The sequence below is a fragment of the Sitodiplosis mosellana genome, unplaced genomic scaffold (genome assembly GCF_009176505.1).
Source record: "Sitodiplosis mosellana isolate CC-2019 unplaced genomic scaffold, AAFC_SMos_1.0 Smas_scaffold_2, whole genome shotgun sequence".
Classification (NCBI taxonomy): domain Eukaryota; kingdom Metazoa; phylum Arthropoda; class Insecta; order Diptera; family Cecidomyiidae; genus Sitodiplosis; species Sitodiplosis mosellana.
Genome location: NW_022595245.1, coordinates 5062636 through 5076361, shown reverse-complemented (window position 1 = coordinate 5076361; position 13726 = coordinate 5062636). Strand labels below are relative to the sequence as shown.

At 36.4% G+C, this 13726-nt stretch overlaps 3 protein-coding genes across 8 annotated transcripts in view; 2 read left to right on the top strand and 1 right to left on the bottom strand.

The window, feature by feature from the left end:
* The window catches only part of LOC129565308 (ets DNA-binding protein pokkuri), a 45584-nt gene extending 36913 nt beyond the window's left edge, over nucleotides 1-8671 (top strand). For 2 of the 5 annotated variants that reach the window (XM_055440047.1, XM_055440046.1), the window contains 4 exons: nucleotides 4585-5506; nucleotides 5640-5889; nucleotides 5975-6349; nucleotides 6452-8671. In XM_055440047.1, coding sequence (XP_055296022.1) covers nucleotides 4588-5506; nucleotides 5640-5889; nucleotides 5975-6349; nucleotides 6452-6602 — 1695 coding nt within the window. In that variant the 5' untranslated portion in view covers nucleotides 4585-4587 and the 3' untranslated portion in view covers nucleotides 6603-8671. Of the gene's footprint in view, nucleotides 1-3505; nucleotides 3530-4584; nucleotides 5507-5639; nucleotides 5890-5974; nucleotides 6350-6428 lie in introns of those variants that run through there. The other 3 variants (XM_055440045.1, XM_055440049.1, XM_055440048.1) reach the window with 3 other exon arrangements.
* Nucleotides 8672-8837: 166 nt separating this feature from the next.
* On the top strand, nucleotides 8838-10665 carry LOC129564950 (uncharacterized). Its single transcript, XM_055439202.1, has 4 exons — nucleotides 8838-8843; nucleotides 8891-9016; nucleotides 9286-9672; nucleotides 10588-10665. Exons 1-4 carry the CDS (start codon nucleotides 8838-8840, stop codon nucleotides 10663-10665), a joined length of 597 nt encoding a protein of 198 aa, XP_055295177.1.
* Nucleotides 10045-12507, bottom strand: LOC129565307 (tetraspanin-7-like). Of its 2 annotated transcripts, none has more exons than XM_055440043.1 (5): nucleotides 12174-12507; nucleotides 11665-11853; nucleotides 11358-11531; nucleotides 11059-11184; nucleotides 10045-10969 (listed from the first exon to the last, which is right to left on the bottom strand). In XM_055440043.1, exons 1-5 carry the CDS (start codon nucleotides 12249-12251, stop codon nucleotides 10814-10816), a joined length of 723 nt encoding a protein of 240 aa, XP_055296018.1. In that variant the 5' UTR covers nucleotides 12252-12507; the 3' UTR covers nucleotides 10045-10813. The 2 variants fall into 2 exon arrangements, with proteins under 2 accessions (XP_055296018.1, XP_055296019.1); XM_055440044.1 differs by lacking the exon at nucleotides 12174-12507 and adding an exon at nucleotides 11956-12084 and having other exon boundaries at nucleotides 10046-10969.
* Nucleotides 12508-13726: the final 1219 nt, after the last annotated feature.

Sequence of the window (13726 nt, the reverse complement as noted above, 5' to 3'; positions counted from 1 at the left end):
GTGACCCAATGCACCACAAGACTGCCTATCATGTTTCTATCCGATATATGATTATAGCATGCAAGTGATTCACGTAATGCCACTCGCTTGATGGATATGGTTTGGTCTGGGTAATCTAGAATAGCATTAACTTTTTTCACTTGGCTTATTACAAAGTTCAATGCATCACTCGATATCCGTCTATCTCTCTCTCTCTCGCTCGTCGATGGCCACCGTCGATTAGAACCGTACGTGTGTGTTGTGGAACTGCTGCCATCATAATAAACGAAAACCAAAACGGAGATCGAAGTGCAACAGAGATGAGAGAGAATGAAAAAACAACGAAAAGATTGATGTAAAATTAGTCGAGTGTTTTTTTTCTCTTCTCTCCATTCCGTTCCGTGTGGTTTTCACCTTTTTCTTTATTGCTCTCTCTCTCTCCCACTCTCTCTCTCTCTCGCGCACTCACTCGCTCGCTATGGTCATTTCGATGCGTTTCCATCGCCTAGTCTCACACCTCACAGAGTTCATCAGTTGAACCGTGAACGAAAAAAAAAACGATCGACGAATGCAACATCAACTAATTAGTACAATCAGGATCGAAAACAAGTATCAACCAGAGATTCAACACACCATTTTTTTTCCTACTACATATCAACACACAAAGCAAATATTCACCGCGATGCTTCTGCTGCAGCTAATGAATTCCTTCGTTTTTCCAACAATTTTTTCTTTTAATTTGTGATCATTAAATATGCCAGCAACCTTCCTTCAACATCCATCCATTCAATCTCATTTTGACGAAGAAAAATCCAATCGAATGATTGATTCACGCAAAAAAAAGCGTGTGTAATTAAATTTTTCTAGTCCGAAACGGGTGGAAAATTGAAAAGCGGCGCAATCAGCCGTTCTTCTTATCAACATATATTATGCACCATCATCAGCAACTCATTATGCACCAGAAACGATCTAATATGTTTTCCATTTTGTTTATTCGCTCCAGAGAAATATCTCTTTCTCTCGATGGAAATTAATTCGATTTTTTTTCCTTGTACCTTCACGAATTCCAATTGATATTTAAACTCTTTTTTTTGTTTTATGCTTCGTGTTCTCTATGATTGTATGGTGAATGTAATTATAACCCCGTGTCGATGCAACAATGTACGTAATATGTATTGCAGGCTATGTGCAGCATATACAAATTTTATGATTTTCATCGTTTTTTTTCTCTCCTTTCCATTGCATCGATTGCAATGCCCATAAAAAAAGGGAATCCACCAGCAACAGGTATAGATGCGATGAAGAGAAAATAAATCCAAATCCAATGGAAATAGATCTGAAGAGAGCAGAAAAAAACACAACAACGAAATTGTAATGTTGCAATGATACAATGTGTATCTGTGTCGGGTTCATTGTTGCATTGCTGCTGGTATTTCGTTTGAATTGAAAACTACACACATATTTTTTGTCCGTTCGTGCATATAAATTTTCAAAGTTCTTCAGGGCACACAGCACAGCGTATAGTAAATTCAATCGATTTTCTATGTTTTATACTCCTCTTCAGCTTCTTCATATTTTTTTTCTTTCTTTGGATGTGCATAGTTTTCGTTGTTAATAATTAAAAGCATCTTCTATGCTCCTTGCTCTCGAACCCGATAAAAAATAATGACCATTTGTTGCTGGTGGATGCGCTCTTCTATTTCTTTGTGTGTTTCCAGTCAGTTTTTTCTTCTTCTTTCGTTGTCGTTGTTGTTGTCTTCTCGTTTCATTTTTCGTACGCCATGAATTCGGATTTTGTTTGTTGGAACAAAAAAAAATGGAATTGACAAAAGGCAAAGAAGCAAAAGAGACTATGGCATACCAGTGGAATCGTAGCCGGTGTATTGTGTAGTTATGGATGATTAATTACATAAATTTCTGTTTGAATACAGGAACACAAACGACCAAATAGAACAATGCTCTTGCTGTGTGGATGCATTGACGTGGTTCTTGGTAGGACCAAATCAAAGTACACACACACACACACAATGCAATCGAACGTTACAGAATGAAGGGAAAAAAAATCACAAACGATGAACGTAACGAATCGACAGAGACAAGATGCGACTCGGAGAGTAGTCGAGAGATTCACAGCGAAGCACATCCAAAGGGAAATTCGAAACTGAACAAATTATGAACGGTTGATTTCGAACCGGAATGACTTGATGCTTCAGCATCACACACAATGATCTGATTGTTTCTTCGTTTTTTTGCTCTTGTGCACACTTTATTAAGCATAAATTGAAATCGGTTATCATTTGATCACCGACCTAAGCATAAATACGGCGTGTATTTGTGCAATTGAAACTTGCAATTAATCCGTTTGTTTTTCCTTTCATCTGTTTACTAAATCGAGTGTTTGTGTCTGTTTCGCGGAGAGACTGTAACGTTGACATTCTACGAAATCTTGTCGGATTTATCGCATCAATCCACTTTATATGTTTATGTTTGCATTTGAATTCGTTTATGATCGAATCATCGATAAAAAGAAGTGAAGAAAAAAAAATTGCACGCTCATTGCAATTGCAAGTTTAAACAAGCGACAGACAGCTGCTGCTGATGCTACCCGAGTGAGCTGGCCTCTTCAAGAGAATTATGTCGACTAAACTTCATTTCCACTAATTAAACAAATGTTAACGACAATATTTTGTGCAGCCATGGTCGGCTTGTTGATCGGATCAAATTGCGAACGTGAATCACGCCGTTGATTGCCATTAAATCACCCAATTGATATTGTTCGTCTCGTCAGCAGCTAAATCTGACTGGCTGCACGAATGTTTACTCGCTGCTCCAATGTTTATTGAAGAAGAAGAAAAAAAGAACAACAACAACAACAACAACAACGGTTACACGCTACAACCAGATGATTGCCAAACAAACGGGGCGAAAGTACTCGCGGCTGATCAATAGCCGTACAAATGCGAATCAAATGTGATTTCGCAAGATGAATCATGCTCGAGTAAATGAAAATAATAGTGAAAACTGGCTACACTGATGTAATTATACCGTGAGCGTGTGTGTGTGTACGCGTTCCGAATCGTTACAACAATCGCACAGTCGATTACATAGATATTTTTCTTTCTTTCTCTCTTGCTATACCAAATTCCGAAATAATATCGCACGCTTGTCATCATCTTTACAGCACACTAATGAAACAGGTGTGTAAACTGTCGACAGAAAGAAATAAACGCAAGAAGAAAAGAAAAGGAGAAAAAAACACATATGACTAAACCGCCCATTATTATAAATCAACAAAGAGCCTGAGCTGCAAAATCCAATGGAGAATAATAAAATCAAATAGAAAAAAAAATAAATCAGAAGAAAATCTGGCCAAATAAACGAGATATGACTCGTCTCTTGCTCTCATGTGAGCGAAAAAAAAATATTTTGTAGCTCATTCCGTGTTTGGCTTACTTCGGATCACATTCATAGCGCGCTAACATGCTTGGCGTATAAAAGAAATAAAAGTAATCGAAATCGATTATGTAAGGTGTAGCATGTTATGGTAACGGTGTGTGCATTTTTTTTTCTGTATCGCGCTATATATTTCATCAACTACGTAATCGGTTGCTGAAAGTTCCGAGTGTCTGTAGTGTGTGCGCGCTCACATAATATTTTTTTTTCTTTTTTGAAACAAACGAAAAAAAACAGCGAGTGAAGAGTTTTGCGAGCGTGTGTGTATGCACGAGAAGAAATAGAGTGAAAGAGATTCAATATGGTTTGCCCGAATCGTCTCACTGTTTGTCTTACTTCACTGCATTCGCACCATTTTAATCGGGCGGATTGTAAGCGTATAATTTTGATCCAAGAGACAAAGGAAATCACCCGATAAATGGTACAGTTAAAGTAGTTCAAGTTTTTGAGTGTCTTTTCCTGTTTTTTTCTCTGTCTCTCTCTCTCTCTCGCTTAGCGCGAACACTGCACACGCTTGTGTAATAATAAAGCGAAATATACAAAAGACAGTTAAATGGCAAACGAGCATATCGTCGAAAGAATCGGCTCTGCTTCTCATCTCGTACAATGAGCAGAGTTAAACGAAAAAATATTGCATTGAAAACGCTCTCCTTTCGGATTGACTTTCGTAACAACATTCTCACAAACTTGGCACCGCGCAAAACTTTATATTCGGCTTTAAACGAGTTTATTGTTTGTCGCACTTTACATTCGAGGAATTCCTCATGATTTGCATAGGCGACAGAGCGCACGAATTTTATAGCTCTCACCCATCTATCCATCCATCCATCCCCGCGTGACGCCCAACACACCAACCGTATTAAAAACCATTCGAACTGAAGCAACAAAATAAAGAAAACCATTCAAATCGCAATCGTTATGTGTAACGCTACAAGAAATCACGGTACAAAAAGCGAATTTCCGCTAAAACTCGATCGGCCGGATATCATTTGCATGCATCACAGAACATTGAAACAACTCAATCAATTGTTTTTCATTTTTATTTTATTTTTTCGTTTTGTTTTTGTTTTCTTGTAATAATATTTTGAATTATTTTGCAATTTTGTCTAATGGATTTCGTTGTTTGTAATTTTTTTTCTCATTTCATTACAGATAATGAAGTTATTACCGATCCCATTGCCGCCCCTAGGTGCTCCACCACCAATCGGAATGTTTGCACAAGATTTATTGTGGCGCTATCCAGCACCATCTAGCCCATTGGCTGAACTTAAAACACAATTGCCACCGCAATTGCCGACCGATCCGCGTGTGTGGAATCGCGACGATGTTGCCATATTCCTGCAGTTTTGCGAACGTGAATTTGATTTGCCAAAATTCGAAATGGATCTCTTTCTAATGAATGGCAAAGCATTGTGCCTGCTGACAAAGAACGATTTGGCTGAAAGAATTCCTGGCGCTGGCGATGTCTTACACAATGTGCTACAGATGCTTGTCAAAGAGTCACAGATGATGCACAAAAATCTGCCCAACAGCCCAATCACACCAACCAGTCGCTATCATCCATTTTCACCACACAGCCAACCGCCAACACCGAATTGGTCGATATTGGCACCGCCAGACAGCCCATTTCATCCAGCCCACATTCAACATTTGATGCAATCAAATTCGGTTACACTCAGCCCAGCACCGTCGGTCGATTCACAGGGTCGCAGTCCACCACAACAGGAAATGTTGCAACAACAAGCACAAGCCTTCCAACAAAATGCATCAACAAGTGCTGGCAGCAGCAATCAATCCGATTCCGATGAAGATAGCTACTCGGAAAAACCACAAATCACAGTGGATCAACACCAATCCAGTCCACCATTGACACCATTGTGCAAAGATGCATCCGCTTCGTTGAGTTTGTCCCAGCAAATCTCGAATGTTGTTAGCTCGTGGTCAATGCATCATCAAGACAATTTCGGTAGCAGCAGCGGATTGAGCAGCGGTAGCTCATCGGCTCCAACCACTCCATGCAATTTTGCCCCAGTTAAACGTGAATTTTTCCCAGACACACCAGAACCAAATACAAGTAAGTAGACAGGTTTTTTAATAATCGATAGCTTTGAGTCAAGATTTAACCATCTAGTTGATCTTGATCGATTCAACCGTTGGAAACATTTTTCGGTCAATTTTTAACCTTCTTTTTCATTCTTCTCTTCAAGATGGACGATTACTTTGGGATTTCTTGCAACAATTGTTGAATGATGCAGCTCAACGTTACAGTAATTTCATTGCATGGAAATGCCGAGAGACCGGCGTATTCAAAATCGTTGATCCAGCTGGCTTGGCCAAATTGTGGGGCATTCAAAAGAACCATCTCTCAATGAACTACGATAAAATGTCACGTGCTCTCCGTTACTACTACCGTGTCAACATTTTGCGAAAAGTTCAAGGCGAACGCCATTGCTACCAGTAAGTGCCATACAATTGCATTAAAACCAACTGCATTCCCGGTGTAAATTTTATTAAATACCGTTTCTTTTGTTCTCTTCTGCAGATTTTTGCGTAATCCAACCGAATTGAAATCAATCAAAAACATTAGCCTCTTACGTCAGCAACCACCACCGGCACCAGCTTCGTCAAATCAAACATTGAACAATAAAGTGAATGAAAGCAGTAACAACAACGGCAACAGCAACGGTACCACCCAAATGGGTGCACATCTGAATGTGCAATCGTTGCTCCACCAACAAGCGCCGCCATCATCGCCACGCGTTCACGCATTAAACGGTGCCTTTCATTATTTAACCACATCAACTGTACCTGACCGAAGCTCACCGCCACAGTCGCATTCATCGTCGCAAAGTGACATGGACGACCAGCCAACCGATTTGAGCACCAGTGGCCGAACATCAAATCCAGACTGCTATCCGTAAGTGTTGTCACATTTTCTTCGCTCAGATTAAACAATTCAAACCCAAAAGTCGAATGATCTCATTGGATTTTAATAGTAGTCTTTTCTCTTCATTCATAGATTGATCCGAAACTCAAATGGACTAACAACAATCCGTTTGATCCAACCACATTCACCGCAATCACAACACATGGACGATTATCCATCGCACCATTCCGATAAAGGTGATCGCACCAGCCCGATGGCTACCGATCTAAGAAAAATGGAATAAGCACGATTCAATGAAACAAAAAAAAAGCGAATCGGAAACGTGGAGGAAAAATTAACTATATTTATTTCTTGCTTGCAACAAGTGCTTGCATTTCGATCTTCCCTACATAATAATTTGAGTGTAGCCTTTAGCTTAAGAATATAATCGCTTGATTTTAAACATTGCAATACGCACAATGAACTCTTTTTACGACAGAAAAAATGATAACAACAACAGATTTTATCGAATAGACAATATACATATATAAATATTATAAATTTTTGTTTAATTAGCTTACTTGTAAATATTTACATTCATCTTTTAACTATGAAAACAGAAGAAAAAAAAACACCGCCGAAAAAAGCATATTCTGAAACATACATATGAAAATAGCATGCGAAAAATAATGACGATTTTCATGAAATGGCAAGGGAGTTTCTCTTTCTTTCTTCTACAAATAATACACTTTCTTTTGTAAATGTACTAGCTTTAATATCATTTCCATTTTAAGAATATTATCGTATTAAACATTAAATAAATTGGCGTTAGGTGTGATGTATTTTCCGAAAGACAAGCACGGAATTTTGGATTGAAGAGTATTCAGTGCATATTAAAACAAACAAAAAAAAAATTGACAAAAACGCAGATAATAATCAAATTGTGCCAAATATACCGAAATTATTCGAAACAAATAGAAATTCGATCGATCAATCGAAACGCAAACGGTGAAAGAATTCTTTTTTTTGTCGATTATCCGAAATTTAACAGTACAGTTGGAAATTTCAATATTTGAAGAATTTGCAAAACTAATTTTGAATTGGATCCATATATATATGTATATCATGGCCAAACATGTTCAAACAGACTTGTCAATTTAATTCCAGAAGAAGAAATACAGCGAGGATTACCGTTATTCAACAAACACAGAACAATCGAGAGAAAGAGAAAACAAAAATTTGACAGTGACATGTGCCAATTTCTAATTCTATTTAAATATTATCATTTGCGTGTCGGATAGAAGCGCGAGTTTTCTTTTTATTTCTTTTCTATATTTCATGTGCAACGAGACAATGAAGCGAGAAACTAAATCGTATTTCTATTTTTTATTTTAAATTTTAAATTTCATAATTTTCTTTTGATTTAAGCCCACTTTTATGCGATAAGACTTAGATTTATTTACGCATGCAATTAAATAACGATATTCTAACGAATGAGATGAGATGAGAGAAAGGAGCCCCAATGCGCACATTGTAAACTAAGATTTAAGCAGAAAAATAAAAAGCACCCTATTCTTTTTATCCGTATCGAAACCATCCGAAGAGATATCCGTTTTTATTTTTCGACAGCCAGCTAACACACAAAATCAACCACTCCTCTCTTTATTTTGAATTTTCTTTTCAACTTCGAACATTCGCAAATTATTATTCATGTTTATGCTCCTCCCTTTTGTTGGTCATCTTTCTATTGAGTCATTTTTTTCCTATGTTTATTCTTTTGTTCAGTGGAATAATAATGATTCTGCTACTACTTTTATTTGACGAAAATTCTTCCATTTTCATTTTTTTAATTTGTTGTGCTCGAGACCATGGTGTCACACCACAACACTCCCAGCTCTTCCGTTTTTTTTACATTGACTAAAACACCGCACGGTGTGTGATTAAATAATAAATACTTCTTGTTTGTAAGTGAAGCGAATTAATGAATTCATAAGAGATAAATCCACGTGTGATGTACGAAAAAAATTTACAGAGAAAATTAAATCCACTTTTTAGCATTAAGACACTTTCTGAAAAACAAAAAAAACTAAATGTATTTACACAAGAGACAATTTTATAACGATGCTATAGAGGAAAAACCTGTTGCATGTGCTGTTTTTTTTTCTTCTTTGGTTTTCCATTTGAAATTTTAAATTTTTTTTTTATTTTACGGTCCAATCATGAAGAGTAGAAGATGAAGAAAAGATGCGTAATTTTTAAATGCAAATTTTAAATAGATTTTAATCCAATTTGTAACAGTTATTTTTAGGAGCCATTGTATTCTACAACATGAATTTAATGAGTAGAAGGAAAAATAAAATGTTATCGAGAAAATTTTTCGGTATTTTTCCTTTATTTTGAAACGTTCAAGGTTTGACTACTTTCAGAGAATTTTTTTCTTTTTCTTCCAAACGAATACATAAAATCTAAGGGAGATGGTCTAGTTATGAGACAGCGCCAGTTATGAGACAGTCAATTATTTCTCTCATATGCTATGGAAATGTTGGTATGAGAACTGTCAATGTCCTTTATTTGATGTCCGCCAGTTTTTAGGCGAACACGGAAGTGAATAGACGCATTGCTTGTATACGCACCAAACATCGTGTTGAAAATCGTGTGAAAAAAGGATTTGGAATATTTTTCATAGTGCCAATTTTTTGTGAAAATCAAGTTAAAAAGGTGAGTGTAATGCATTAAAATGTTGTATTTTGATTATATTTTGTGATTCTAGTTCGGATTGTTCGATTATGGGTTGTGGAAATTTTTTTGTGAGTAATGTTCAAAATGGCGTCTCGATCCGGTTATGAGACACCGTGCTGCCCAGTTATGAGACACTCTAGATTTTGCACTGAAAGCATATAGAAACGTCATATTTCGTCGTTTTTGTTGTCAAAACGCATTTATATGCAATTACAATTGTATTTTAACTAATATTCTCGGATTTTCAGCCATGTCTCCTCCAAAAAAGCTTCATTGCAACGGGCATTGCTCCATATAATCCGGACATCTTTACTGACCCTGACTTTGTCCAAGCCGTTGAACAAAATGACATAGAAGTGGCTATTGATGCTGATATCACCGAAGACATCCAGCGACGTATTGTTTTCAACGATGCCATTGATCCTGTTGGTCGTGAAGAAGAGGTGTTAACATCTGAGCCCTCTGAACTATCCAGCTCGGTGTCACTAATGTCTCTTGCAAGCAACACTTCGTCGGTTTTGGATGCGGTTGGCCCTCTACAAGGCAAAACTCCAAAACCAAAGTCGAATCGTGGACGAAAACCGATGGAAAGTGCTGAATTGACTTTTCCGGAAACCATGTCCGTTTTGAAGCATGTAAGGCCATTAAAGGCCCAATTTTCTATATTTAAGCCATTGAAGGCCTTTATAATAAATAAAGAATAATATTTGAACATTTTATGATGAGTTTCCTTCATATTTATTCACTTGTATTCAATTTTTCTGGGTGTCTCATAACTGGACCAAAATTTTTTTGGGGCCAAAAAAATAGCCCTCACAAAATTGGTCAAATTTTTTTTCGAGTAACTGGAATCAATAAACTTTCATCGGAAAAAATTTGCGTCTGGACATAAGCTACATGATAGAACTCTAACTTTCCATTTTTGAAAGCCACAGAATTTTTTTTAAATCTAAAACAAAACCCGTCTCATAACTAGACCATCTCCCTTACAATTGAAATCGCCCTACTCGAAGTCATTTCGAAAATTTCAGACTCTTTTGAAATGTGAACAGACGGTAAAGAAATAAAACCTTTTTAAGAACTAAACTCTTGGTTTGATTATTCGTTTCGATAGTCATTTAAGTTTTTTCTGGTCTTAGCTGTCACCCGATGACCTAATGATTTAAAAAAAACACAGTCAATTTAGGTTTATGATAAAGGTACGCTTTATTTCTCAATATTTCAAAATAAATATCATAATAATAAATACACGATATGGCTTTGATATTTTTATAATATTTTGGACCTAATTTTCATTCCTTGTGCAGGATTTTGGAACTATCTGTCTTTTGAACTGCTTCATGGTTTATCCTAAATGTTTTTTCATTGGAGTTACAATATTGCAAAAAATAGTTGGCAATACAATTTCATTTAAAATCACATCCATAAGTATTTAATTTCTATTGAAAAATGATAAATGGTGCAATTATGATAAAACAGTGAGTTTCTAGCTGTAGTTAGAGTTTTTCTTTAAAATTCAATGAGATTTCTTGTTTGTTTTTCTATCATAGACACTTGATTTGATTTGGAAAGCCTATCAATTTGGTATAAGGTCAGGCGATGCAACACTTACAACACGCATAAAATAAATCCATTTAATTTGATAATAAAATTTATAAAAGCCTCAACATTTATAGTTTTTTTTTTTTTTTAGAAAAAAGCACATCAAGATTCTTCTGAATAAACCTAAATAAAACACTAGTGGGCACAAACGCATTACTTGCGGCGCGATCACTCTTAAGCCATTTGCTCGTATTTGGTTTTGGTGATATTTTTAGCCATACTGCACGTTAATACAATTCCGATTATTGGAAATAGCGACACCAAAATTGCAGCCGCCAATATCAATGACATATTGCTGTCGATCAATTCGCTCACTTTATCATAGCATCCCTGTGAAAATCGAAAAAAAATTGAATCAAATCATTTGAATAACGAAAACAAATGCGAAAGGTCACGTATTTTCTAGCATCATTTGGTACCTCAGTGTAAATCTGAGTTTCATCTTGAGCATTACAGTTGGGTATTTTGCAACAAGACTTTGGAATGGGCATCTCTCGTGGCAATTTATTCCAGTCATCGTATCCATGATTTCCACAGCATTGTAACTTGTGAGAGAAGGAAAAAAAAACAAGTAGAAAAACATATTTTCTTCTTTACGTAGTAATCCATGTAAATATTGACATTTCCGTTTTTCGGAGCATCAACAAGGCCCAACGCTCATCGTAACAAACACATAAAATTCACATGAGAATAAATAATTAATTGAATAAATATTTACTGTACGCTGCATCCAATTGAAGTCAATGGTACGTTGTGGATCGTCGATGCTGTTGGTACGCATGGCATCTTCGAGCCCCTTATCGAAACCATCAGCCAAACGGTCTTTGTAGGCGTACATGGAAGCAGCAATGCATAGCTCAACGAATAAAATAAATGCCAAAAAGCCACCGTACTACAATTTTGAACATGAAACGTTATTGACATTTTTAATATAAAAGTTTGTATTGGACGTAAAATGTAACGTGTGTTTCCGTTTCGCCCACACACACACAGACACACACACATACACACATACACACACTTACCGTATACAGTAACGATGGATGACCTTTAACGGTGCAACAACAAGCCAACGAGCTGACAAGCAGAATAAATGCACCCGTGCCAACCAGAATGTATGGAGTCACATTGGAATATTCAACATTCAATTCCAAATATTTGTGTAGTTCAACTTGCATCCAAATGCCTGCACAAAAAATCGCCAAACCCGATGCCTGTGAAAACAAATTTCAATAACAATAAGTGTGAGGAGAAAAAAGAACTAATGTCGACACAATGTAATACAGTTGCGTTCAATGGGTTTGTATCAAACATACACATTGGAATGTGGATAGACGTCAGACGCGAAAAAATCGATATTGTTGAAAACAACGCTAATAAATGAGCAGGAATGTGATACAGTTGTTTCAAATGCGGCCCACTGCCACTTTTCCACGTCGCACGGATTATCTTTTATCAGCAATTCAATGCTATTACTGTTACTTTAATTGCATTTTAATGCGAACAGCAATTTTTTCTGTTTAAAATTACTCACCCAAAATGCCATATTAAAAATCATCAGCAATGATTTCAGACATGCCATCGCAGCAACAGTTTGCAACAATTTCCCCATCTTCTTCGTTTTTTATACAGCAATAAAACTGTTAACACTAACTAAATGCGTTTCACTCTCGCTATCTTTTGTTCGAAAAGGTCGAGTCGACGGTTAGTTTTTGAACTAAATCTTCAAAATACCATTAATTCGAAGAATTTTACGTTTGATCTTTTAATGGATTGATGAAACCTCAAATCCAAATTACTTTATGAATGAATTGTATCGAGAAGAAAAAATTCGTTTCCCAAAAACACTGCGTTGTATATGCGTCCGCATTCAACAACTTGCTTTTCACTTTTACCATTGAACATATTTTTTCCACCCTTCGTTCGGTCAAGTGGATTCAAACTTGAGTGGATTTTCTCGCCCGTTTCGTGTTTTCACTCAACCGTTTGAATGTGAAACGGATGCAAATGGAATTGGATTTTCTATTGGGTTTTTAGCAATTTTACATAAATGATCAAAATGCACTGTTTTTCAATTATTCAGTCAACTCGTAAAATTCACATGGAAAATGCTTCAGTTAACTTAAAAAAAATCACGATTTCAACTGTACAAAGTTAACTTACTGTCGAGAGTCTCGACTCGAGACTCATCATATATTTGAACTTTGAGTGAAAACTCAACTTTCACTCGTTATCGTAACGCTGCGTCACGCATTCATTTCCATCTAGCAAAAACTGTCCACGCAAGTGGGTTTTTGAGTGAAAAACACGTAAGTAAGTAATTAAAATGTTCTGAGAATGCCGACGAAATGTGAAAGGGCTTGGGGTGCTACTGCTGTAATAATCACAGAATGAATCACATAATGTTTTATTCAAAAGTGAATGAACCGCACATCATTATCAGGCGAAAGAACGAGAATTGAAGTTGTTGCTGTGTAAAAATAGCTTTTGCCCACTCACGAAAAGTCAATGTACCGATTCCCCCAAAAAAAAAATAAAGACGATTACCATTATATTCAAAATTTAATTATACTTCACGCTGAGCATTTGGATTGTGTTTGAGTTTGACCTAGGAAGTCATAAATCATGATTTTTCTGCCATTTGCATATTTCGTAATGGGCACGATATTTTATTCCGCCTGTTTACACTTCATGATCAAACGAAATTGTTTTTTGTTGCTTCATATTGATTGTGAATTATCTCGGAGTCTCGTGGAGGATGTTGTAAATTTTTCGTAAAATACGGATGCCGCTTCAATTTATTATGATTTTTAGTCCAAAATTACGACTTGTCTCATTCACATCGCTGAACAAAGGAACAATTTCGACTTATTTGTTCCTTTCTCGTTGGTATTTCAATATTGATTGACGAAATTTCAATGGCTGATCTGTTGCAAATTGGTCGAACGTTGATTTTCCATCGATGGGCTGGACTGAGCGGCGCCCTTGCAATTATTTTTACGGTTTTCGTGGAAAACTGTAAACTATCCAACTTTGATAAACATTTCGTTTGGCAAGTCAAATTAATTACGTACACGCATTGATTTT